The sequence below is a fragment of the Canis lupus genome, chromosome 9 (genome assembly GCF_011100685.1).
Source record: "Canis lupus familiaris isolate Mischka breed German Shepherd chromosome 9, alternate assembly UU_Cfam_GSD_1.0, whole genome shotgun sequence".
NCBI lineage: Eukaryota > Metazoa > Chordata > Mammalia > Carnivora > Canidae > Canis > Canis lupus.
This window is the reverse complement of record NC_049230.1, coordinates 12,647,925-12,675,085: the sequence shown is the minus strand read 5'-3', so window position 1 is coordinate 12,675,085 and position 27,161 is coordinate 12,647,925. Positions and strand designations below refer to the sequence as shown.

Genomic DNA, 27,161 nt, shown 5'->3' with positions numbered 1-27,161 from the left:
ACTTCTCCCTCTGCCTGTGTCTCTGCCTCTCTCTCTCTCTGTGTCTCTCATGAATGAATAAATAAAATCTTTTTAAAAAAATAAATAAAAAATAAAAAACAAATCCAATTGATTACAAGGAATTTCTGGACCTACTAGCTACTAGAAATCCATATGTTTTTAAGATATTTTTCGATAGCTTAAGAAGAGTCCTCCTTCTTATTCATAGGTAATATGCTTCAAAACCAATCATCGTGGTCAAGACTGGAGGCTGGCTCTAGGAGCATAGCCTACTGGGGAAGCCTAAGTCATTGATAGTACAATGTCCTTGTCAGAAAAGAGTTTCATAGTACTTTATACTGTTATCATACCCTTTTTGAGTATTTCCCCTAATATTAAGAGAAAAATCTCTAGCTGGTTTAGTACTGGAGCATGATAGTTTCATAGCCTTATTGCAGATTTGCTCATAGATATATCCATGCTGTCATATTTGAGCCAGGATTGTGGTGGGAACTGCTGGCTTTCTTTGTTCTACTTTGAGTTTTGCTGTATGTAAGCCCACTTGCCACTGAGTGGTTTCTAAGAAGGTTGTTCTGATTCACCATAAAAGGATGGAGATTCCTACAGTAGAGATCTGTTTCCTACAAATCCATCTCTTCCATTGAAAGGAGTACAATGAAAACTCTCTGAACCCTCGCCTTCTGTTTTTCAAGACCCTGTGTTTAAACCTCTGTTAAAATATTTGATATTTAAATATTTTTTTTCCTTTACCTTATGGCATCTTCTTAGAAAGACCGGTTTCTCATATGGCTATAGGTCTTTAGCCAATTTTTGATGAATGAGTTAATAAAAGATTGGATGACTCTGTTGTAAACTCAAAATAATATATTCTTTAAGGAAGGAAGAAGAATGGAAAAGTCTTCTCGGATTTGCTATGGACATTTTAAACATAATTTTGTTATCCTTAGAAATACATTTATACTCTGTTTTTAGACTTCAGTGATTATGATTATCTTATATGGGTCCTATTCTGTGACTCAGGAAAGCACTTTGTGTGTTTTGCGTGTCATCCTTGCACAGCGACCATGCTAATCTCTGTATCATCCCAATTTTAGTATATGTGTAGCCAAAGCAAGCTCTGCCCTTCTGTTTTTTGGCCAATTTTTAGAAAGATTTTATTTATTCATTAGAGACAGATTGAGAGAGAGAGAGGCAGAGACACAGGCAGAGGGAAAAGCAGGCTCCATGCAGGGAGCCCAATGTGGGGCTTGATCCCAGGACCCCGGGATCATGCTCTGAGCCAAAGGAAGACGCTCAACCGCCGAGCCACCCAGGCATCCCTGGCTTTTTTTTTTTTTTTTTTTAAGATTTTATTTTATTTTATTTTATGTAATCTCTACACCCAATATGGGGCTCAAACTCATGACACTGAGATCAAGAGTCACATGCTCTACTGACAGAACCAGCCAAGCACCCCTGTCCTTGTGTATTTTGAATTGGACTAGCACCATGCACACCCATACTAGGTTTCAAAATTGTGATATGTATCTTTGATATCAAGAGCACATGAATGCTTAGCAGCTTCATTTCCATATAGAGCCTTAAAATGTTTCCATAAAAGTACCTTAGCTGTGAATTGGCTTTTTCCTTCAGTCTTTCATAATCCCTGGAGTGCCTTGAAGTTTTCAACAGCACCTCATTCCTCATTATCCATTGCACACTACTTTTCTATGCCAGCTTCTAGTCTTATGAACTTACTTTAAAAAAACTAAAACTTTCTTTGGTCACTTCTTCCTTTTGCAAGTCTTTGTAATCATTTGTTGATCTCCAGAAATTTTAGTTCCTAACCATACTGATTCCCTGCACTTAACCACACTTAGAGTTTGCGTATTTGGGGAGATGCGTCTTGGTCAAGGGGAATACCTAGAACTAACTGAATAGTCTTTGGACAGTTTTACCCTGGGTCCTATCTCATCCAAGTTTACCACTATTGAATGTAAATATGACCTTTGGGTAGAAATAATTTGGCTCTTAGTTTTGTTTTGTTTTGTTTTTAACCTGGTGATATTATCTAGAAGGAGTCAATTAACAGAGCAAACATGAAAACTTTAAACATTCAAAGGCTATAACAAAATTTAACCTATGGATTTTTTTCTTTGCCTGATTTAACTTTTAAATTTGTTGAATTCTCAACTTATTTTTTTTGTCCATACAGCATTGTTAAGGCAATTACAAATATTATATATTAAGTACTTCAGAGAGCCCTTTATATGTTCTAAGTTTTGAAAATACAGTATTTTTGTTAGTTGTTATCATTTCCTGTCACTGCCATATGATAGAGTGTCTTAACACAGTTCAAATTTATTATTTTATAGTACGGGAGATCAGAAGTCCAAAATAAAACTTAGGGCCCAAGATCAAGATTTGTTAGGACTGGTTTTTGCTGGGAGGTTTTAGGAAAGAATCTGTTCCTTGCTTTTTCCGTTTTCTGGAGGCTGTCTTCGTTGCTTGGTTTGTGACCTTGAATCACATTGTCTTTTTGGCATTGATTACTCTCTCATATTGCCTTGTCTCTCGATTGACCTTCTTGCTTCCCTCTTTTAAGGACCTTATGGTTCCATTTGAGGCCTAGCAAGATAATCCAGAATAATTGCTCCATCTCAAATCTGTTTAACTTAATCACATTTCAGAGTGCCTTTTGCTATATAAGGTAGCATATCCACAGGTTCTAGAGATTAGGATATGAATATCTTTGGGGAGCCATGGTTCAGCCTACCACATCAGTACTGTTTCAGACTAAATCACCTAATCCACCCTGTTGGATACTAGAATTGGTATCACTGATAGGAGAAATGACTCTGTCTCCTTCTGAAGATATATCATCATTTCCCATACATATCTCTTAGAGTGGATTAATGAAGGTAAGCTCAAGGAGGCTAGTTTACCCAAGCATAATAAGATGTGGATGCATCTTATCAAGGCATAATGATGTGATGTTTCCTCCTAAATTGGCTCTTCCCCCCCAGCTTTATTAAGATATAATTGACATATCTGACATGAAATTTAAGGTATACAATGTAATGATTTGTTATATGTATATTCTGCAGAACAATTACCACGATAAGGTTGGTTAACACGTGTATCCCCTCAAATAATTAAAAATTTTTGTGGTGACAATTGTTTAAGATTCACTCTCTGAGCAGTTTTCAAACATACATACAGTTCAGTATTGTTAACTTTACTGTACATTACATTACCAGAACCTATTTATCTTGTAATTGAAGTTTGTACTCTTTGAACACTTTCACCCATTTTCTCCACTCCCCCAACACCTCCACTGGCAATCACCAATCTACTCTCTGTCTCTGAGTCTGGTATTTTTAGACTACAGAAATAGTGAGATCATGCAGTAGTTGTCTTTTTCCTGCCTGACTTCTTTCACTTAGCATAGTGCCCTCAAGGTCCACCCGTGGTTTTGCAACTGGCAGCATTTCCTTCTTCTTTATTGCTGAATAATATTGCACTGTGTGTGTGTGTGTATCCTGTTTTCTTTATCCATTCATTTGTTGATGGACACTGAGGTTGTTTTCATGTTTTGGCTATTGTGAACAGCAGCACCACAATGAACATGGAGGTGCAGATATCTCTTCAAGATAGTGATTTTATGGGAAGCCTGGGTGGCTAAGTGGTTGAGCATCTGCCTTTGGCTTGGGTCGTGATCCTGGGGTCCTGGAGTTGAGTTCCTCATTGGGGTTCCTGCAGGAGGATTGAGGACCGCTCAATAGTGTGTTTGAAGTAAAGACTTGTGTTCCAGAGATGAGCAGAAGTTCAAGCTAGAGCTAAGTATTGAAGCCCCCAAAACAGAAAAAAGACTGTACCTTATCAACGCATGTTTAGTGGGCTGATTTGTGGCCTCCAAAAAGATATGTCCATATCCTAATCCTCAGAACTTGTAAATGTTCTTATTTGAAAAGAGGACCTCTGCAGACATAACTGAGTTAAAGATCTTGAGATGAGGAGATTGTCTAGGTGGGTCCTAAAACCAATCTTGAGCATCTTTATAAGAGAGACACTGTGGAGAAGGGACACAGAAAAGGTGATGTGAAGATGGATCAGAGAGAGATATAGTCACAAGCCAAGGATACCAACAGTCTCCAGAAATTGCAAGTGCCAGGAAATGAATTCTCCCCTAAGAGCCTCCAGAGGGAGTACAGTGCTGCTAACACCTTGATTTTAGACTTTTGGCCTCAGACTGAGAAAAAATAAATTCCTCTTGGTTTAAACTATTGAGTACGTGCTAATTTGTTACAGCAGCTATGGGGAAACTGATAGACCAAGCCACTTTCATATATAGCTCCATGGACTTCATTAATGAATTTCCTCTGTCTGTCCTATAGCATGTCTGTAATGGTGATATCTCAACAATCACCCTTTCATTCTCTGCAACAAGAACTTTTTAGCTACTACCATTCTCTTGTTCAGATATGAACTATTCCTCCACTTGGTATTTTTGGATATCATTCAGTTTGCCTTTCAGAGTTTGCCTTTTTAAGACTTAATTATTCCCTTTGATATCAGAATTTACTTTCCTCTGCTACCTTTCAAAGATCATTTGATAAACTAAAGGAACAAACTGTGGTATCAGTCCAACTAGATAATTACAAAATATTCCCTCCTTGACACTGAAAAATCTATACATGTTAAGTACAATTACCATACAGAATATATTCTTAATTAATTATGGTTATCAGTTTTCCCCCTTATTGTTTTTTTGCTTCCTCTTCAAATTTTTCCATTAGAAATACATACCTAGGGGCCGCTGGGTGGCTCAGTTGGTTAAGCATCTGACTTCAGCTCAGGTCATGATCCCATGACCTGATCAGTTGAGCCCCATGTCAGGCTCCCCACTCAGTAGAGAGTCTGCTTGTCCTTCTCCCTCTCCACCTGCCCCTCTCTTCAGTCATGCTCTCTTTCTCAAATAAATAAATAAAATCTTAAAAAAAAGAGGAATATATACTTAGTTGGGAAAATACATGCAAAAACTCAAACTAAAAAGAGCTACACAAGCATATCATCATGATCATGATCATCATCAGTTTAGGGTTATCTGAATCTTCTCTCTCCAGGTCAAAAACACCTATAAGGCACATGCTGTAGGAACAAACAAATTCCTGATGGTGGAGCCATTATAGTCATTTATAAGCATTGTATGGCATTGAATTCTCAAAGAAATTGGATGGGAATTGTTTTTTCAGGTTATTCCCAATTACCAATATCCTAAACCTTGTTTGAAAATCAAACACCCAGGGATGCTTCGGTGGCTCAGTGGCTGAGTCTCTGCCTGGCTCAGGGCGTGGTCCCAGAGTCACACATCAGGCTCCCCTCGAGGATCCTGCTTCTCCCTCTGCCTATGTCTCTGCTTCTCTCTCTGTATCTCTAATGAATAAGTAAATAAAATCTTTTTTAAAAAAATCAACACCCAGAAACCAAATGATACCTAAGGCTTCTTTCATTCCATGGAATTTGATAAAGAACCATACTTTCCGGCCTAGTGGTCCTCAGTCAGGCATGATTTTGCCCTTTGAGGGCATATTGGTGTGTCTATAGACATTTTTGGGTTGTCAGAATTGGGGATGGGACATTGTCATTGGGATATAGTGAGTAGAGGCCAGGGATACTGCTAAACATATCATGATGCACAGGACAGGTCTTCTCCATGGTAAAGAATTATCCAAACAGAAATGTCAGTAGTGCTAAGGCTGAGAAATTTGTTAGTTCCATGGTTTTACTGATTCTATCTAGATGATATAATATGAATTTATGAAACAAATAATGAATTACTCTATACATGTAGTATCTTCAAGGTATATATATGAATATGAGGAAAACACAGTTGTATCCTCATATCCTCCATTCCTCTAGGCTCAAAGAGATTTCATTATCCTAGAAAAGATAAATATATAAATTAACCCTTGTATAGTACATATAAGATGCTATAATTGTAACCAGACAGGGCAGATGACAGCTGGATTTCTAGACTGGCCACAGGGCACATTCACTTCCCAGGTGACACTGGAAAGTACAAGGTGAAAGTGGAGTAGAGATTGAGAGGGGCCTGGAGACCCTGCACCTGCCTGAAGCTGCTTGCTGTGGTGATGACAGACTTGCGGCTCAATGAACCTGCTGTGCCACATTGCCCAACATCATGAAAGTCAAGAAGAAGATTGAGGTCATCAAGTCTGGAGACCTGGGTGTGGACCTGACCTCCAAGCTGTCCTTTTTTTTTTTTTTTTTTCAAGCTGTCCTTGATTAGTGTGGAGGACCTGCCCCTGTGTACAGCTTGTGTCAGGGTGGAAACCATGGAGGACTTGGTGGCCAAGGTGAGGGATATTGGGTGGATTTGAGCCCCAGCAGTAAAACTATGACCCTCCTGGAAAAAGAAAAATGCTATAGTGGCAGTATATAAAAAGTGCTGACAAGACAAAAGAAGTAGCTAGCAATTCTATCCAAAGAATTGGCATTTGAACCCCCTAAAGAATGAATAGTAATCTGCCAGTCAAAACAACAAAGAAGGGGGGATTCCAGTTTATATATTATGGCCAAGTAAGCTCCTATCAGACTAATCCTACCACGAATAGAAGCTCTGTACAAAATACAAAGTACAACTACCTGATGGCCTGGAGAATAAATAAAGACAGAGATAGTGGAAGGAGGGAGTACATACTTAGAAGAAGGAAAGGTGTCTTCTATTTTTATAGTTTTTATTCTTCTACATTTGGTGCCTGTGGGACATTTGGAATTGGGTAGATACCTGTGATCTTAGTGCTTGAAAAACCAGATGAAAGAATGGGCAACCACTAGCAAACTAAGATGGAGAGACACCTGGGAAATAAGTGAACAAGCAAGCAGAGGTAGGAAGCCCAGAATTCTTTGTCTAATCTTGGTCCATATTTCTGACTGATCTCTGAAACATGCATGGTTGGAGAAAGACTCTAAGCAGCCCAGGGTAAGACTAAAAGAACTGAACTTATATATGAACTTTTGTCACTTATAGAGGAGACAGAATTTAGAGGGTTTTTTAAAAATTTATTTTAATTTTTTTTGTAGGTAACCTACATTTACTGGTTTAGAAATATGTCTAATGGGATGCTTGGGTGGTTCAGTGGTTGAGCGACTGCCTTCAGCTCAGGGCATGATCCTGGAGTTCCGGGATCGAGTTCCACATTGGGCTCCCTGCGTGGAGCCTGCTTCTCCCTCTGCCTGCACTTCTGCCTCTCTCTCTGTGTGTCTCTCATGAATAAATAAATAAAATCTTAAAAAAAAATATGTCTAACATATTAAAGAAAAAATATAGTTGCAAAGCCATAACGATGTCAAGGATTTATGTTTGAATTCAACCAAGTTAACTGCCTGCTAAAAGCAAAAATTAAAATTAACCACTAGTACTGTTCAGAGGAAAATAACAGAATCCACACTCTCTACAATGTCTCATTTGTAAAGATGATAAGCGAAAATTACTTGACATATGAAGAAATAGGTAACATAACCTATTTATTCTTGAGAAAATAACCATTGACGACCACCTCAGGATGTGTTAGATGCTGGGCTTAGCAGATAGAAAATGTAGGGTAGCTATTATAGTTGCACTCAAGGACATTAAGAAAAATTAGTAATCAGTGAGAAACTGGGAAATCTCAACAGAAAAACAGTGAAAAACACAGCATTTGACATTTAAAATGTGGTCTAAATGGGATCCCTGGGTGGCGCAGCGGTTTGGCGCCTGCCTTTGGCCCAGGGCGCGATCCTGGAGACCCGGGATCGAATCCCACGTCGGGCTCCCGGTGCATGGAGCCTGCTTCTCCCTCTGCCTGTGTCTCTGCCTCTCTCTCTCTCTCAATCTCTGTGACTATCATAAATAAATAAAAATTAAAAAAAATAAAATAAAATAAAATGTGGTCTAAATATAATAACAGAATGGAGGACAAGAAGATTCAGTGAACATGCAGATAAATCAATAGTAATCAGCCAATCTGAGGACAAAGAGAAAAATGTACTTTAAAAAAATGAGCTGTAGTGACTTGTAGGATAATCACATTGTATAAATTCTATTTGAGTCAGAAGTAAAGGGCAGAGAGTAATAGAGGCAAAAAATATTTTAATAAGGGAGATTGGGGTGATTCAAGAAGCTAAAATAAAGCAGGGTAAATGCAAAACAGAACAAAACAAAACAAAACAAATAACACTTGTTCCTATCTGTCTTTTGATTACAGCCATACTAGAGGTTGTATGATAATGATATCATTGTGGTTTTGAATTGCATTTTTTGGATTACTAATATTGAATGGCCTTTCATATGCTTATGGGCAACTGTATGTCTTCTTTGGAGAAACCTCTTTCCAGATTCTTCACCTGTTTTTAAATTACGTTCTTTTTTTTTTTTTTGTTAAACTATTATTTGTAAGTGTGTTTATGTGTTCTTGATACAAGTACTTTTTCAGATAAATGACTGGAAAGTATTTTCTCCTATTTACTTTTGATTCCTTTTCACTTTTGATGATATCCTGGGAGCACATGTTTTTAAAATTTGCTGTTTATCTGTATTTTATTTTCTTGTTTATGCTTCTCGTGTTATATCTAAGAAAGCTTTGCTTAGCTCAAGGTCACCAAAATTTACTCCTGTGTTCTTCTAAGAGCTTCATATTTTTAGTCTTACATTTTGGTCTGTGGTTTATCTTGAGTTACTTTTTGTGTATTGTGTAAAGAAAGAATCCAACTTTATTCTTTTGGGTAAATGGATATCCGGTTGTCCCAGGACCATTTGTTGTACAGACTGTTCTTTTGCCATCGAATTGTCTTGGCACCCTTGCCAAAGACCCACTGATCATCGATGTAAGGGTTTATTTCTGGAATATTAATCCTATTCCATTGATTTATATGTCTTTTCTTATGCCAGTAGCACACTGTTTTGATTAATCTAGCTTTGTAATACAAGTTTTGAAATCAGGAAATGTGAGTTCTCCAACTTTGTTCTTCTTTTTCAAGATTGTTTTGCCAATTCTTTGTACCTTGCATTTCCATATGAATTGTAGGGCCCATTTGTCTATTTCTGCAAAATATCACCTGGGATTTTGACAGGGATTGTGTTGAATCTGTAGATCAAATGAGGATTATTGTCATCTTTCCAATATGGAGAGGAATACTAATTTCCAATTTATTGCACATTCTTTCTGACTCTTGAAGTATCAAATGTTTAGATGTTCACAGTGTTTACCATTTTTTTATAAGAATTTAGCAGAGTCCCTCAAGCCTTAGCAGTCATGTGAAGAAGAGGCCAAAGTTCCTTAATTTATCATGCATAGTGCAAGGTATTATTTTTAGAGCCTTTTAAGTCAATTGTATCTTCAGATTTTTGACTGACTGACTCTAATCACCTCGAGTACCAATCAGAAGCCTTGGACGTTGATGATATAGCTGCTCAGAAGTCTTGTTTTCCAGCCCAGCTGGAAAGGGAATGGAGACTCTTCTAGCTGTTTTTCAGATTTGTTTGAAGTTTTTTTGTTTTGTTTTGTTTTGTTTTTCTTGGAGTTTCCAGTGGAGATGCCATGCTGGCAGCAAATGAAGTATCCTGTAATGTGAAGCCTTATAAATATATGTTGGATCACTGCCATCATTATCAAAAGTGCTGGTACAGAAATGTGCAAAGGGAAGATTTTCAAATTAAGGTTGGCCTGTACATATAAATGTTAGCTTGTAAAGCTCAAGAAATACTAAATTGTAGTCTATTAGTCTCCTACGTTTTATTGCCTTTTTGGAATAATCATGTACTTCAGAACATCCTTTAATCTGAGCTGGCTTGTGGTTGTATAAGAATGCAACTTCTTTTTTCTTTATGCTTTATATTCTCAGATGAGGAAAATTTACAGCATTTTATAAATAAATCAGAACTAAAAAGCAAATTTTCTTCCCACCTTTTTATCTTCGTGGAGGCCCTGCTTTAAGGCATTTGAGTGATGGCAGTTTTACTTGACCCCATAACTAGTTCCACTGGAAAAAATAATCTTCAAAGCCTTTTTTTTTTTTTTTTTTTTTTTTTGCTTCTTACAGGACACAATTTGGAATCATGGTAAAAAGAATACTGTTCTTAGTGAGAGGTAGATCTTTCTCTTTTCAGATGCTGAAAGTTTTCACTTCTATTTCATTACTTTGATAGAAATTAAAATGCATCTCTTGTTAAAATGAATAACATCTCTTTAAACTAAGACAGATATTTATGTTGAGAAGCTTCCTAAATATTAGTGAAGTTCGATATGTTTGTCATGTTGATCTAGACAGAACAGTGATTTACATTGAGTGAGGCCTTTTTTGATATTTAGTTTTACTACTGGCAGGTGTGGTGGGACTGGAACCTAGTTGGAAGATTTCCTCTTCCCTATGCTTGCTATTTAATATACAACAATTTTTCTATTTGTAAATAGCAATAGAAATTATCAATTAAAAGTAATGTGCATTACTACATAGGTTTTATTTTAACTATTTTTAATATGATTTGTAATATATACCTGGTTATAGGTAAAGTTTATGACTTTGATTTATGTGGCCGTAAGTTAGTTATAAAGTAAATGACTAAATTTGAGAATAAAAATGAAATGATACAGAGAAAATATTTTCCCAATTGAATTTAAAGTCCTTACATGAACTAAATGGCTAATGTGAATATTTGGGCAAAAAATGCAAAAGCAACAGAATTTTAGCATTCATAGAACAGAATGGATATTTCAGATACTGGTCATATATTTTATAAAATGTGTTAGCAAAATTTTCTTTTGCTAAGTAATGGTGCATAATTTTTAAATTATATGATGAATAAGTTTTTAAAGTTTTCAAATAGTGTTTAATGTACTTTCTTTTGTTTAAGAAAGACTGACCAAGCAAAGTAGACCTTTGAAAAATTGTAATTTTTTTTTTAAAGATTTTATTTATTTATTTGACAGTGAAAGTGAGAGAGAGCACAAGCAGGGGAGCAGTGGAGGGAAAGGGAGAAGCAGGTTCCTCACTAAGCAGGGAGCCTGATGCATGGCTCAATCTCAGGACCCTGGGATCATGACCTGAGCTGAAGGCAGATGCTTAACCAACTGAGCCACCTAGGCACCCCGAAAAATTATAATCCTGATATAAAAATGGTCTTTTCAAGTACTTTTTAGAGGCCCTAAAAAATGAAAGAGTGACATAGGATGAATTAGTCACTGTAGTCCCGGGATAGCATGGAGGTAGCTCTTATGCCTCCTAACCTTAATCCAACCACAGTAGCCTTTTCCTCTGAGCCTGGTCTCAAAATCCTTTTAACAGAGAGTTCTTGGCATCCCCATTCAGTCATTTGGGTCCATCACACCAGAAAAAATGTCCATTAAACATTTGTGACAAAATGTTTATGGCAAATATCCATCGCATTTGCCAACCTAGGTCTAGGACATGGTACCCAGTATACCTTATATGACTTTATGTTCTCATTTGTTGTTTTAGTATTCAGATATTTGAATATTTAAACAAAATATTCAATGTTTGTATCAGGGAAACCCTAGGCAAGCCTTCCTGCTTCTTGGGCAAACTAATACAAGAGAATGAAAATGCACCAGACCAAATTAAAATTCCCTATTGCTGGGATGCCTGGGTGGCTCAATGGTTGAGTGTTTGCCTTTGGCTCAGGGCGTGATCCCAGGTCTGGTGATCGAGTCCCACCTCAGGCTCCCTGCAAGGAGCCTGCTTCTCTCTCTGCCTGTGTCCCTGCCTCTCTCTCTCTCTCATGAATAAATAAATAAATCTTTAAAAAATAAAATAAAATAAAATTCCCTATTGCCATCAGAGTGCTCAGTCTTTTGTGTGGTGATGTCTCTTGAATCAGTCTCATTATAATATCCAGTTATTAATCACCATCGTCTACTAGCTAATATTAACATTATAGGCAAAGAAACAAAACATTAAGGCCTTAGAATTTGGCATCCAGTTAACATTAAAGATATTTTAACAACATGGAAGAAAAATGGAGAACAGTAAGATACCCAGGTTCCTGTTGTGAATATTCAACTAAACTAAACCACTTAAAGAAAAGCTTTTTTAAAAGAGTTCCAGAAGCCTGCACCACATTGTTGTAAAATGCAGCAACCAGGAGCTACATCTGGTATGCAGCATGACCTAGAATGGCTTCGCTCTCGTGGAGGGCCTCACACATCCTTGGGGCAGAGTGTGAGACCCTTAGGTCATTAAAGTGGTGGCTCCACCTGTGAAACACACATGTAGAAATGGGTTTCAGTGGAAAAGCTGCTTTGTTCTGCACAGGGATATATTGCAGATAGAAGGATATGTGGTGGGTTTGAAGAGGTCAACACAAGTGGTATTTAATGAAAAATAAAGGAAAGATGGATTTGGAGTATGTTCTTCAAGCCTGTATGCAGAGAGCTACTTACTTCAGATACTATCCAAACATGGCGAGGGGGGACTCTAAACTATATATGCATTGCTACATTTCTTTACAAAGGGACAGGCGAATTCTACTGAAATGGAAACTAGGTGGCAATGTTTCTTATCAGTATTTTTGCATTAAAGCTTTGAGAAATTTTTCAGTGTTTTTGGAGAAAATTTGGTATTATATTTTATATCACATATATGTTCTCATTAAAAGGCCTAGAAACTATTAAGTATCTTAGAGGGGTTTTAAAACTCAGATCTGAGTAATTCCAAAACACTCATATTACTTTTTGCCCATCTCTTAGACAGTAGCATCATTGTTTGGGAAATGTCTCCCCTCTCCCCAACCCCATCATGATGTTTCCCTAAATTTGTTTCATGTGAGATAAATCACTCCATCTCCCAGCATTCTTTGGTATTACAGTTAATGAGATAATGTTTTATATCTGTGTAAACTTTTGGATTTCGGGAAAGTGAGCCCAGTTAATCTTACTTATGATGTCTCAGTCTGTTTGGGGGACTGTAACAAAATACCATCAACTGGGATGTTTTCTTATAGTTCTGGAGGCTGGGAAGGCCAGATTCAGGGTATCTGCAGGGTTGTGTTCTGATGAAGACCCTCTTCTTGGTTTATAGCTAGTGACTTCTCACTGTGTCCCCACATGGTAGAAGGGGCTTGGCCTCTCTCTGAAACCTGTTTTAGAAGAGCACTAGTGTCACTTCAGGGGGATACCTTCAGACCATAAAGTGTGGCATCTGGAAAATCAGAAAAGCAGCATGGCATAGGAGCCAACAGCATGAGCTCTAGGGTCAGGGTGCCAGGACTGGTCCTGGCTAGGTCTATTACTAAACATATTGTCTTGGAACTACTCTTTCCTGCTCTGTAAAACTAGGGACATAATAATACTCATGTAAGTTTGCTATGAGAGTAAAGGAGAGAAGATATATAATATAAAAATATTTGCACACTGCCCAGCACCTAGTCAGAACTCAATATTAGCCATTGCTAACTTTCATACATTTATAACCTAAAGCCTGGAATTTTTCCTTTTATCAGTATGCAAAGATTTCTCCTATTTTGTTGAACCCTTTTGACCATATATCTTGAGTTCAAGATGTAAAGAAATGAGATGGTTATCACTAGGCAAGTCTACTAGAGGGCAGTAGAAACATCTCAGGCCATCAGGTTGCTCTGTTGTGTCTGTCACCCTGCAAGTCAGCTGCTGCTAGACATGCTATATTAGAGATAATTCTAATGGTACATTGTTGTTTTGTTTCAATTGAGATATATTTCACATACTATAAAATTCATCCTTTTAAAGTATACATTTCAGCAGATTTTAGTATATTCACAAGGACGTGCAGCCATCCCTACTATCTAATTGCAGAACATTTTCTTCACCAGAAAAGACACTATACTGTGTATGCCTTAGCGGTCACTCCCCATTCCCTCTGTCCCCCCTCTCCCTCCCAGATCCTGGCAACCACTAATCTACTTCCTGTCTCTGAGCATTTATCTATTCAGGTATTTCACATAAATGGAATCATACAACATGCTGCCTCTCCTGTCTGGCTTCTTTCACTTAGCATATGTTTGACGCTCCCCCATGCTTTTGCATGTGTCAGAACTTCAGTGTTTTTTAAGGTTGAATAATATTCCATTGTACAACTGTACTATATCTTGTTTATCCATTCATCAGTTGATGCAAATAAATGGGTTTAAATGGTTTTGTTTTTAGGGAAATCTTTGAAAGTAGTTTGAAAGAAATCTTTGAAAGTAGTTATCAGAACACTTTGTCTCTTTTTCTGCAAAGTGTTTTATTGTCAACTTTTTAAAGGGAAGTTTTATAGAATTGGGATCAAAAAATTGAAATCTGAATGTTATTTTAGAGAGGGTTAAATATTGCTCTTTCATTCAAGCTGAGTTCTTTTATTTTACATTTCAACTGTGAAGCTTTTCTGGACTCTTCTAGGGAAAAAGAGGAACAGCTAACTCGTGTGACTGAAGTTCAGAGGTTGCAGGCCCAGCAGGCAGATGCTGCCCTGGAAGAGTTTAAGCGGCAGGTGGAACTGAACTCAGAGAAAGTCTATGCCGAAATGAAAGAGCAGGTGAGGAGGCCACTGTATCATCTTTTTTGAAAGTCACTCTCTCAGTAGGAAGGTACATTTCTGATCTTTATATGACAGAAACATATTTACTTTTAACAAAAGTTTTATCAAAATTAGCCATACAATTGGGTCAGAGATTCAGAATGAAAAAGGGATATTAGCCCTGGCAGAGGAAGATACCCACCTCCACTGGAGCCTGGAAAGAGGAGGTGGCCCCAAACAGGCAAGAAGGATGGCCTTGGTAGAAAGGGCTCCGCTGGTAGGCTCACCCTTCCCCCAGCAGAACATGTGAAGGGAGGAGGCCCAGAGCACATCTCTGGCATGCTGCTCTGTGCTACCCTGGCCACCAAGTGGGCGCTGATCAGCAACTCCTTGGTGGTAGCTCGTGGAGGGTAAAAGGTGGACGCCCTCTAGGAGCTGGACAGACAACGAAATGAGTCCTCCTTCGTCCTTCAGGATTCCTTGATTCACCTTAAAGCAATGCCAGCATAGGCATTTTAAAGTCGTAGCTACAAACATAGTAATAGCAGGAGTGTGTGTCTTGCTATAGGAGCATGGATCGGCCTCTCGGTAAATTCCCATGAGCAGTTTCCACAGAGCTAGGGCTCCAGTTACCCATGTCTATGCTTGTTCATGCTCCATAAGTAGTGTTTTGTTGGTCAGTTACAGCAAATTATTTGCAACTGGCATTTCAGGAGGACAGAGACTATCCCTTGTTCTGGTACAAGTCTAGTGCTATGCTTTTTAGTTTTGAGAGAAAATTAAAAATTTGAAAAGATAAAGAGAACAAACACCTAGGTGCCCTCCATGAGGAATCAACAATTGTTAACACCTGTTTATTTAAATGAAAACATTAGAGATGAAGCTTTAGTTCACTTTGCTCTGCATATCTAATCACAATACTCTCTCCTCTCCACTCAGGAGAAGACCACTATCATTAATTTAGTGTTATTATTTCAGTCTCTTTTATACTTTTGTATTATGGATAATGTTCATGTATCTTATATGCGTACATACGTTCTATATGTGTGTATTACATGCATATGTAATTTTTTTGTACATCTGTTTTTTTAAGTTTGGTGAGTACTACAGATTTATGTATGCCTTATTTGCTCTTTTATATTTAATTGTTTTGTTTTTCAACTGGCTGCTTCGAGTTTACTTGGTGCAAGGGTGCTCTTTTATGTTTAATTTTATATATCCATGCCCTATCCATGTTGATTTAGTGCAGTCCTTTTAACACTAATATATCATGTGACTATACCACATTTCATTTATCAGCTCCTCTATTCAAGGGCTTTTGGTTTATTTTTGAATTTTCTCAATTCTAAAAAATGTTGCAGTCTTATCTGTGATCTCTTTTGCAGCCAGAGTTATCTTCCTCAGGAGCCCCAAGCACACACTGGGGGGTAGAAACATCCCTGTGGAAGGTTTTATGACTGAGCCCTGTACTGTTTCTAGTTTGAAGCAGTCGTTTCTTATTGTTATTTTCTCGATTTGGATTTTCACTCCTGTTGAGTTGTTTGAATCTGGGTTTTGCGAGTGGGGTTCTGAGATCCCATTCTTCTACTCGCTGCCTAGGGCAAAAGCTGGAATCATGTGGAGTGTTTGTGCCAGAAGGTGCAGACCAGCCCCTGCTGCATGGATGTAAATCTTCTAGTTCCCTGCTAACTAGCATCAGGGCCCAGGCCCTAGAATGTGTATTTGGTCCAAATATGCAATGGAGCTGCATAGGAAACTCTGATCTCTTTAACACTAAAGGAATACAGAAAATATTGAAGGAGGAGGCCCCTGGCAAGAAGTGTTTAGCCTCAAGAAGTCTAAAAATGAGGCATTTGAAAGTGTTAATACTGACAGTACAACTTCTGAGAGAAGCTGAGACCATGAGAGCTACGTTTGGCTCAATGAATGTACCACTTGGGGCTGATGGTGTAATACTAGCAGATCACAGCACTCATGGGTAAGGAAGGATTAAAAAACAAGCAAACAACATGGAACTGGTGAGAACTTTCTGTAGAGCAAGAAAAAGACATTGTATTCAGCAGTCAGAATAAAAGCATACTTCTGAAGATAATCTAGAGTAGAATTTAGGACAAAAATCAGATAAGCGGTTTCTTTATAAGAAGACATGATCTATGTAAAAGAGGTCACACATCTTAAGTAAAAGTAATATAATGAAACCTGGATACATTTTGGAAAAAGAATTGAATCTCAAAAATAAAAATGAAAATCCCACAAGTTTCTAAGCAGGATGAAACTGGCAAAGAAATTAGAAAAATAATGGACTAATGTTTCAGAGTTTTGAAGAACAAAGTTTGTGACCTGATTTTATACAATATCAAAGAGTTTTTCACTTGTAAAATCAATGGAAAAACGCATTCTTAGAGCTCTTATAATGAATATTGCTTTTTTTTTTCCTGGAAAAAAAATTGTATGAATACATCAACCAATCCAGAGATGAAGCAAAAGACATCCCACACATCCTTAAACCATCATATTTAAGGATGACTAGGAGACAATGGAATCCAATGAAGTAGAAACAAATTTAACAAATTGTTACAAATCCGATTATAAGAAAGAATGCCAAGATTTGTTCATTTTTAAAAAAGAAGGTATATAAAGTAGAAAATACAAATTTAGTAACAACAATTTAAATCTAAATCTCTTGAGTACATTAACGAAGATCAAGGAGATGTGAGTAGTGAGTGGATGAGAGGAGCAGTATGCTAAAACTCTTGGCCATGGAAAGGGGAGACTCAAAGTTCTTAAAATTAGGGAAATGTGGGTTAAAATAGTTTTGGAATGTATAAACATAGGCATTAATAAAATCAACAAGATGTTACATCCTCATAAAAATCTTGAGAAGAGGGCAGCCCGGGTGGCTCAGCGGTTTAGCGTCGCCTTCAGCCCAGGGCCTGATCCTGGAGACCCGGGATTGAGTCCCACATCAGGCTCCCTGCATGGAGCCTGCTTCTCCCTCTGCCTGTGTCTCTGCCTCTCTCTCTCTCTCTCTCTGCATCTCATGAATAAATAAATAAAATTTTAAAAAAATCTTGAGAAGATGAAGCAAAACTTGAGAGGAGCTATTGCCAAAGGAACAGAAGCAGAAACAGAACGAAATGTCCAAAATAAGACAGAGTATATAACTGTAGTAATAAATATTAACAGGTTAATTTTTTTAGTAAAAAAAAGAAGATATTGATTAGTTGACTAAAATCCATGTGTATGCTATTTATAAAAGATGTGACTAGTTTACAGAAAATTATATTAGAAAATGATGCAAATATATCTCTTTTATTTAGAAAAAAAGATATAATACCATCATATAAATTAGCATCAATACAAGTTAATAAAGTTAATAATAAATATATCCATATATGAATGGATATATTTTTCATGCTAAAAGCAAGAATACTTAAATATGAAAAAATGTTAGGAATACTTGGAGAAATTGACATAGTCATGGGTGCTTTGAAATATTTTTTTCTCTATCTTTGACAGATCAGGGGGCAAAAACCCAAACAAACAAATAGGAAGTCTAAGTAACAGCTTATAAAACACTTATATTTCTACTTTGTACCCTTCAAATGTGACAAATTTAATTCCTACTCCCTTGGAAGAGTTATAAAACTCAGTAGACCATAAAGAAACACTCAATATGTTTCTAACACTTGACATGACAGAGAGCACATATTTTTTACCGCAGTGCAATAAAACCAGAAATTAAATTTCAATTAAAATCACAACATTCCACTTCACCAAAATTAAAAACTTTTGCTCTTAGAAAGACACCATTAAAAAAACAACAAAAAGAAGTAAGGCAAGCCAGAGAATGGAAGAAGAGATTCACAAATATTTCCTAGAACTTGTATCTAAAATATAAAAGAAATCTTACAACTCAATAATAAAAAGACAACCCAGTTAAAAATAGGCAAAATTTTGGACACCTTACAGAAAAAAGATATACAAATGACTAATAAGCACATGAAAGATGTTCAATATTATCAATCATCAGGGCAATTAAAATCAAATGAAATGCCACTATATATGCTTACTAGATTAAAATTATAAGATTGGTTGATAATGCGGAGTGTTGGTGAAGATGCAGTCACATGGAGCTGTTGCATACTGCCGGTGGGAAAAGTGCCAATTTCTTAAAAAGTTAAGCATTCAGTGACCATTTGTCAGTCATTCCATCCTATGTGCTTAACCAAGAGAAATGAAGACATACCCAGACAAAGACTTGTACACAAATGCTGACAGCAGTTTTATTCACAATAGCCCCAAACTTGAACAACCCAAGTGTTTCTCAGAAGTTGAAAGAACAACAACAACAACAACAAAAAAAAAACAAAACCAAAAGAAGTTGAAAGAACAATTTAAGCACCCGACTCTTGATTTCAGCTCAGGTCATGGTCTCAGGGTCATGAGATTGAGCCCTGTGTCAGGCTCTGCGCTGAGTGTGGAGCCTGGTTAAGATTCTCTCTCTCCTTAAGCCCCTCTCCCCACTCATGTGTGCTTGCTCTCTCTCGCTCTCTCTCTCTCTTTAAAATAAGTAAATAAAATCTTTTTTAAAAAAAGTTGAAAGAACAGTTAGATGCAGTATATACAATGGAATACTACTCAGTAGTATAAAGGAATGAACTACTGATTCCCATAACAACATGGATGAGTCTCAGATGAATTTTGTACTGGTATAGTCTCTAAGGTTAGAATTGTCTAGATGATCTTAAGTTTTTTGTTTTAGCAGATTGTCAACCCAGTTTGTTTCAGAGTGAAAGTCCTGTCTCATCTTCTGTGGGTGGGTTCCAGTTTCAGTTAAGTTCCAAACCCTTTGCTGTGCTGTGTTGGGTTTGTTTGGATTGTGCCAGTCAAGAGTGAGTCTGAGACGTGGGTGGTATTTAACTCACTCCACCCAGTAATCATAGAGGCACTTGTGGGACATTCCCCCAGAGAGACGATATGCTTGGATGCAAAACAATTCTCAATAGTTTTAAAAAGGATTAAAGTCATGCAAAATGTGTTCTTTGACCCCAATGAAAATAAATTAGAAATAAACAACAATATGAAATCTGGGAAGTCCCCACATATTTGGAAATTAAACAACATGCTTATAAATAACTCATGGGTCAGAGAAGATATTACAAGGAAAATTAGGAAATATTCTGAACTGAATTAAAACAAAAACACAGAATATCAAAATTTATGGAATGCAGCTAAAGCAGTACTTAGAGAAAAGTTTATAGCTTTAAACATCTATATCCCACAAGAAAATTCTCAAATCAGTACTGTAAACTATATCTTAAGAAACCAGAAAAAGAAAAGCAAGCTTCTGCCCAAGTAAGCAGAGAGAAAGGAGATAGTAAATATTTTTATATTTCTACAGAAAGCAAAGAGGTAGAAAACAAAAAAATGGAGAAAATTAATGAAGCCAAAAGTTGGTTCTTTGAAAAGATCAACCAAATTGACAAATCTTTAGCAGGACTGATGGGGGGAAAATGAGAAGAAACAAATTAACAAGGTGAGAACTAAAAGAGGAGAGGACACCGTTACTGATCCTACAGAAAATGAAAGAATTATAAAGGTGGCATTTTACAAACTTATGCCAACAAATTACAAAACTCAGATGAAATGGACAAATTCATAGAAATATGCAAATTACTAAAACTATCTCAAGAAGAGATAGAAAATCTGTATTGTCATATTATATTTAACTGACAATTAAAAATCTTTTCACAAAGAAAAACCAAGCACCAGATGGCTTCACTGGTGGTTTCCATCAAATAGTAAAGAAAATTTTAGTTTTTTGAAAACTCTTTCAGGAAATCGAGGAGGAAGGAACACTTTCCAGTTCATTCATAAGGCCAGTAGTACCCTATTATCAAAGCCAAAGACACTAGGGCAGCCCCAGTGGCGCAGCGGTTTAGCACCACCTGCAGCCCGGGGTGTGATCCTGGAGGTCTGGGATCGAGTCCCACGTCAGGCTCCCTGCATGGAGCCTGCTTCTCCCTCTCCCTGTGTCTCTGCCTCTCTCTCTCTCTCTCTCTGAATAAATAAATAAAACTTAAAAAAAAAAAAAAGCCAAAGACACTAGAAGAAAACTACAAAATACTACCTGTCATGAATGTAGACACAGAAATTCTTAATGATATTTTAGAAAATGGAATCTAGAAACATATAAAAATGATTATACATCACAACCAAATGGAATTTATTCCAGGAACCGCAAGTGGTTTTAACATTTGAAAATCAATTAATGTCATGCAACATATTAATAAAGGACAAAACAACATGATCATCTCACTAGAGGCAGAAAAAGCATTTTAAAAAGTTCAATATCATGCATGATTTAAAAAGAATTCTTGGCAAATTAAGACTAGAAGCAAACTTAACCTAATAGGACATCTATGAAAACTCTATGGCTACTATACTTAATGCTGAAAGGCCTAACACTTTTCCTCTAAGAACAAAGAAACCATATCTGCTTTTGCCACCTCTGTTCAGTATTGTATTGGAGATTCTAGCCAGTGCATTAAGGCAAAACAAAGAAAAGGAGTGGGGTGGGGGGAGAGAAAGAGAGAAAAAGAAAGGGAAAGGATAGGAGGAAGAAGGAAGGAAGGAAGTGGAAGAAAGAATGAACATATAAATTGGAAAGGAAGAAGTACACATATTTTCAGATGACTCAATCATCCTGTATGGTTAAAATCCATACAAGAAATACAAGAACTAATAAATGATTGAAGCAAGTTTTCAGAATATGAGATCAATATATGAAATTTAGCCATACTTCTGTTATAGCAATGAAATATCTACAAATGAAATTAAAACAATCCATAATAATAGTAATACTTTAAAACTGATAAATTTTGTTTTTGTTTTTTTTTAAGATGAAGTGGTCTAAGAGCTGTATGGCAGAACTGAAAGCCCTGGAGATAATGTCATCTCAGCAACCATTTAATTAAGAACCCTACCTAGCCACAAAGTGAGACTGCTAATGGTCAGGGATGAACAATAGTATATGTGGAACTGATTCTGGAAGTACCCTTAATTGTTCTACCCTCATATGTCTGACTGTTCTGTGCTTTGTCATGGTCTGTTTTCTATTTTACATCACCAATCCTGCCAGACGCGTTTGACTCCCCTACTTGTGAATGTTGAGTTCAAGTGTTCCTGTCTTGTAGGTATCATATCTCTTACTTAGACTGGTTAAATGATCCCATGAAGCATCCTACTGGGTGCATGCCCCTGGGATTCCTTTCTTCCTACACGTAGGAAGTGCTTTGTCTTTGTGAGTAGTCCTCATCACATCTGATCTGCCCAGCGGTGCTCGATTTAGTCTTCTTGAAAAATGGCAGTGATGGCAACTGATGAACAGGAAATTCTTTTGAAGGTCTTCTGTTGAAGAAATAGTCTCCAATGGTTTCCATCATAAATGGTTTTGCCAAGTGCAATTGAATTTCTGAAATAGAGAAAGCACCTTTGATGTGAGTATAATAATAAGAACATCATTTCTGATGGAATCCTTATAGCTGGGCTCATTCACAAATCAAATGGTTTTACCTGGCAGATTTTAACAAATGTTAAGTAAAATATATATGTCGAAACATGATAAATTAGAAGTCTTCTATTATAGATTATGAATCAGTTAAAAAGTGTGCATCTGATATAGCTCAAATTCTTTAAAAAAATCAGCAGATTCCTTATTTGGAGAATCATAATGTTTTCAGATTTTTCTGTAGTGTATATTTTTAAGTCCTCCTTTTCTGTTGTTGTCTTGAACTGCTCTTTTCTCTTCTTACTAAAATCTTTTGTGCAAAAGCCAGCAGAGCTTAGGGCATCTTTTTCCATTTGGAAACTGCTACAGATAGCAGACAATAAGATTTTGAATTAAAAAAAGTAAAGCTTTGAGTTTGTTTTTGAAAGCGAATTGCTATTTCAAAAATGAGGCCCATGAGAGAAAATGGAACAGAGAAAGTTTAAAAAAAAATTGCTTCACACTGTTCCTTTCTCTTTGAAGAACTTTTTATCTCATTTAAGATTGCTTCAATAACCTAATTTTTCCTCCAGTGGTGAAATCTATTATAAATGCTAGCTGCCAGCAATTAGTTATATAAAATATACATATTTTAATTGTGAAAATGTACTACTGTGATAGAATTTTCCACATATATATGTATATAATCATATTTTTAAAAGAATGAGTGTTCTATATTTACCTATTCTCTGTGAAACAAATAAATGACTGAAAAAGACAGCCATGTTTTTTGAAGTACTGGCAGGAATCCTAAATGAAACTTTTTAATCTTATAAATTGACTGCATGAATGTCAGCTAGCTAGGTCCTCCTGGGGCCTCCACTAGCCACTTGACTTCTAGTTAATTTTTCTCCCCTTGAAAATACATCCTTGTTAAATGGTATTTGCTGCTAAATATCTGACTTTAAATTTAATTCCTTTTTTTTTTTTTTCACAGTCATCAGCTACATGATATTAGCTTTGGACTTGGAGAACACACTGGCTTGCCATGCAAACAAAATTCTGAAACATTGCTTTTGACTAGTGAGGGTACTCTGGCTCCTTGTACATTTGAAACTGGGTAGCAGTTTCTTATATTCTTAGAGATCGTAAATTTAGTTCATCATCCTATTATTGCTGTTGAATTAAAGAATGCCATATGGATATATTTGTGTCATTAAGGATAAATGGATCACAAACAGACAAAGAAAGAGTCATCATATGGACCATTCACTGTGACTTACACCTTTGTCCTCTTGTCCTTTAAGGATCATGCTAGCTCATGTAATTTTAAATAAGGCTTTTTTAGACCAGTTTTAAGATAATAAAACATCCAATATAAATGGAAGCATTTTCTCTCAGTTACTTTTTGATGATAATGAAGAAATCTCTCTACTCTTCTCACATTTGGAATTTTGTCTTTAAATAGATTAGGTAGCAGAAGAAAAATCCTAGAATTCTATCTAAATGTTTCAATAGAAGCTATTGTGGTCATTCATCAATTCCAAATGACAGCATCCAGAGACTGTGTCTAAGTATCTGGCTTTGAAAACCAAAATGAAATAAAAACAGCAAAACAAATAATTAAAAGAAATTTTAACTTTTATCCTTAAATGCTTAACGTAAGAGGAGTAAGTGGAGCTTTTTCCTTGTAAAATTCGTCAATGACTAATCTCTTTTGCAGACAGAATATAAGCCAAAAAAATCTACTGAGGACATTGGACTGGAAAATATGTTATTTTTTTCTGCATTTGACTGATTAGAAGTGTTATTGATTGTGAAATAGTAACATTATTATTTTTTAATATATCTCAATTATTTTATTGACTTACTGGCCAAGGATTCAACAGACTTGACTTCTTTTTTCATTCATTTATAAAAAATTTATGAATACTTGCTCTATACCAGCCATTGTTGTTGATTCTGGGAATTCAGAGTTTATTAGACATATTTGTGGCTTGAATGATAGACCAGCACATAAAAGCTTGTGATTTAATAAGTGAATAAACAGGTCAGTAAGAGAGCTCAGAGGAGGGCACCTAAGCTAGCCCAGTGAGTTTGGCACTTATCTGCAATTATGGCATCTTTGTTGTAATTGCTAATTTCTCAGATATTTACTTATTGAAATGTTACTAGTAGTGAATTTAGTAAGGTTACTGATTGTAAGATCAGACAGACAATGCAGTTTTATTTCTATATACCAGCAGCCAACAAATAGAAAATAAAATTGGAAAAGATACCATAGCACGAGAAAGGTTCACGTATATACCTAAGAATAAATCTAACAAAAAAACGTGCAAGGCCTCTGTTTTAAAAACTGGAAAACATTGAGAGAAACCAAAGAAGACCTAAATAAATTGGTGGATTCAAAGACTCAATGCCATAAACACGTCGGTTTTCCCCACATTAATCTATAAAATCAACATAGTTCTAAAAATCAAAATGTTAGTAGTGGTTCTTTTGTTCCTTTGGGGTTTTTTTTGGTGGGGGGTGAAGAGAAATGAGAGAAACTGGCAACTAATTCTAAAACGTATATGAAAATGCAAAGGACTGAGAATTGCTCTGGCAATCTGGAAGAACACAACATATATGACCAGATACTGAGACTCATATTCAGTTATAATATTAATACAGCATGGTTTGGGCACAAGGATGATCAGTGTTACAGACGAAGGAGACCCAAAATTAGACTCTCATGTACATGATCAACCTGACTCAGGTCGAAGGAAGTGCTGCAGTGCAGCAGGGAAAGAATGATCATTTTAATACATGCCACCATGTCAGCTTGGTAACCACGTGGGGAAAAAAAAAGAATCTTTCCTTTTACCCCATTCACAAAATTAATTCCAGGATTATAGACGTACAAGTGATAGGTAAAACAATAAAACTTTCAGAAGAAAATGTAGAAACATTTTTGATAGTTGGAACTAGGGAAAGATTTTCTAAATAGGAAACAAATAGGCATAAAAACCCAAAATATTGTTGAATTTAACCTTATTAAAATTAAATAAACTTCTCATTAAGAAAGTGGAAAGGCAAAAAAAAAAAAAAAAGAAAGAAAGTGGAAAGGCTTCCTCAGAGTGGAAGATATTTGTAATTCAGATGTGGAGCTAAAATTCATTTCCAGAGCAGATCAACAACTCCCACAAATCGATCAGGACAGATACCAGAAATACTGTTTGTCCTATATCAACTTATGGTTTTTTTCTCACAAAAGAACTGTAGGTATAATCAGTTAATGTTATTCACTGGTTTTCCCTGCTAAGGATATTAGTTCCTACTAAGTCTTTAGCCAAGCACAGAAAAATGATGTCTTTCTGCCATTTATATCTATCTGCCTTCCTGCCTGTTTCTATTGATCTACTGATCAATTGATTGATCTATCTACCAGAACATACTTGAAGGTTAATTTTTATAGCTTACCTAAATATGTATTAAATACAAAAATATATTTTGAATTGTATATTCGTATATAACTGTCTGCTTGTTATAATGTGAATTGTACATGTCGAATTCCTCCAAATATAATAACACAAGAGGACTTTGCTAGAGAAAAAAAAAACAATAACTTATGACCCTCTTTGACAGTGACTACCAGGTGTCCATGCCTGCTTTCTTACTCATAGAGGCCTGATTTTATTTAGGGCAACATTAGACACAGTTTTAAAACTGCAGTTTCTCACCTTGCAGATGGAGCTTACTTTTTAATGTAGTTCTAGTGAATGAGATGGCAAACAGCATAATTAATTTGTTATTGACAGGAACTTGCAGGAAAGCTCCTTCAAAGGGTATTCAGCTCAGCTAATACGGACCCTTTGCCCTTCGCTTCATGTTCAGAGCTGCAGAAGCCATTTTGCAACTATTATAGGAAGGTTGAGTTGCAGAGACCTAACCCTGACATCTTTGAACTGCCAGTGTGGCAGCCTATTTTTGAACTTGTGGCACAAGGAAAAACATAAAGAGCCCATGTTATTTACGCATGCATGGTCTCTTGGGTTTTCTTTTCCATGTAGCTGAAGGACCCAATGCCTGCGGCACCAGAGGAGGAAAACACCACCCTCCCCTTCCTTCTTTAAACACTAAACATTCGCAGAAATACACCCAACTCCTTTTTGCTCTTAATTTGCCCACCAAGCTTTACTCCTAGGTTTTCTTGAAGCTAGAGTTACACTGTAAAGGAGTGTTGTTGTTAATTTCCTAACCCTTGAAGTTGAACGGAATGTAGAATGATGTATGAGGAAGCAGGATCTTTTGTATCTATGGCAACTGAGAACACTGTTTTTATACAAAGTCTTTTACAAGACTTTAAATTTTTTTGTTACATTGTTGAAGGAAAATGGAGTGGGGCCTTGCATTTTCGGTCAGTATCATCTAATATGACATGCATTTCCTTTTCTTATATCAGTTATTTACTATGAATTTGTCTTAATGTTTAGGTATAAAAGGTCTTTTCATGTGTTTTAAATTGTTATCCATTTTGGTTATAGAAGATGATTCTGTTTTTTCTTGAAGGTACTGAATTTTTACACACATAGAGTACATAAAGGCCTTAGTTTTTATTTTAAGTTCTAAGTATTTTAACTATTTAAATACTTATTTACTTTTAATATACAATCTGTACCGAGATAAAATAAGAACCTAAAATCAACTTCATATGAAGCTCTGTCTTGAAAGTACTAAATAAACCAGATCTTCTCTTCTTGATACAGCTTTCCTTTTTTTCATCCCCTTTTGCTTTTGCCAATTATTTTATTCATCCTTAAGGATTTAATGCATATTTATTCTGCATACTATACCAATTAGTTCATAATTAAGATACAAAAGAATTATAAATCATAGTTCCTTTTATTCAGTAGCTCATGATCTAGATGAATAAACAAAGCTCACACGTTTGAAACACTTCCATACTATAGAGAAAAACAGCGTGCTATGGAAATAGATGTTAAGTCCTTGAATGTAGAGAGAAGGAAGGCACTTTATAAGTTGGTGGGATTAAAAAACACCTCAGAAGACACCTAGGTGGCTCAGTGGTTGAGTGTCTGCCTTTGGCTCAGATTGTTGTCCCGGGGTCCTGGGATTGAGTCCCACATCAGGCTCT

At 36.4% G+C, this 27,161-nt stretch overlaps 1 protein-coding gene and 1 non-coding gene across 5 annotated transcripts in view; one reads left to right on the top strand and one right to left on the bottom strand.

Moving 5' to 3' along the window:
- CEP112 (centrosomal protein 112) overlaps positions 1–27,161 on the top strand; it is a 399,815-nt gene that overhangs the window by 142,722 nt on the left and 229,932 nt on the right. For all 4 annotated transcript variants that reach the window (XR_005364290.1, XM_038546802.1, XM_038546803.1 and 1 more), the window contains exon 18: positions 14,415–14,550. Coding sequence is in view for 3 of the 4 variants with exons in the window: in XM_038546802.1 (XP_038402730.1) it covers positions 14,415–14,550 (136 nt within the window). In the remaining variant the exon portion in view is untranslated. The remainder of the gene's footprint in view (positions 1–14,414; positions 14,551–27,161) is intronic.
- Positions 1,014–1,116, bottom strand: LOC119873468. Its single transcript, XR_005365059.1, has one exon. It is a non-coding gene; the product is annotated as a U6 spliceosomal RNA (small nuclear RNA).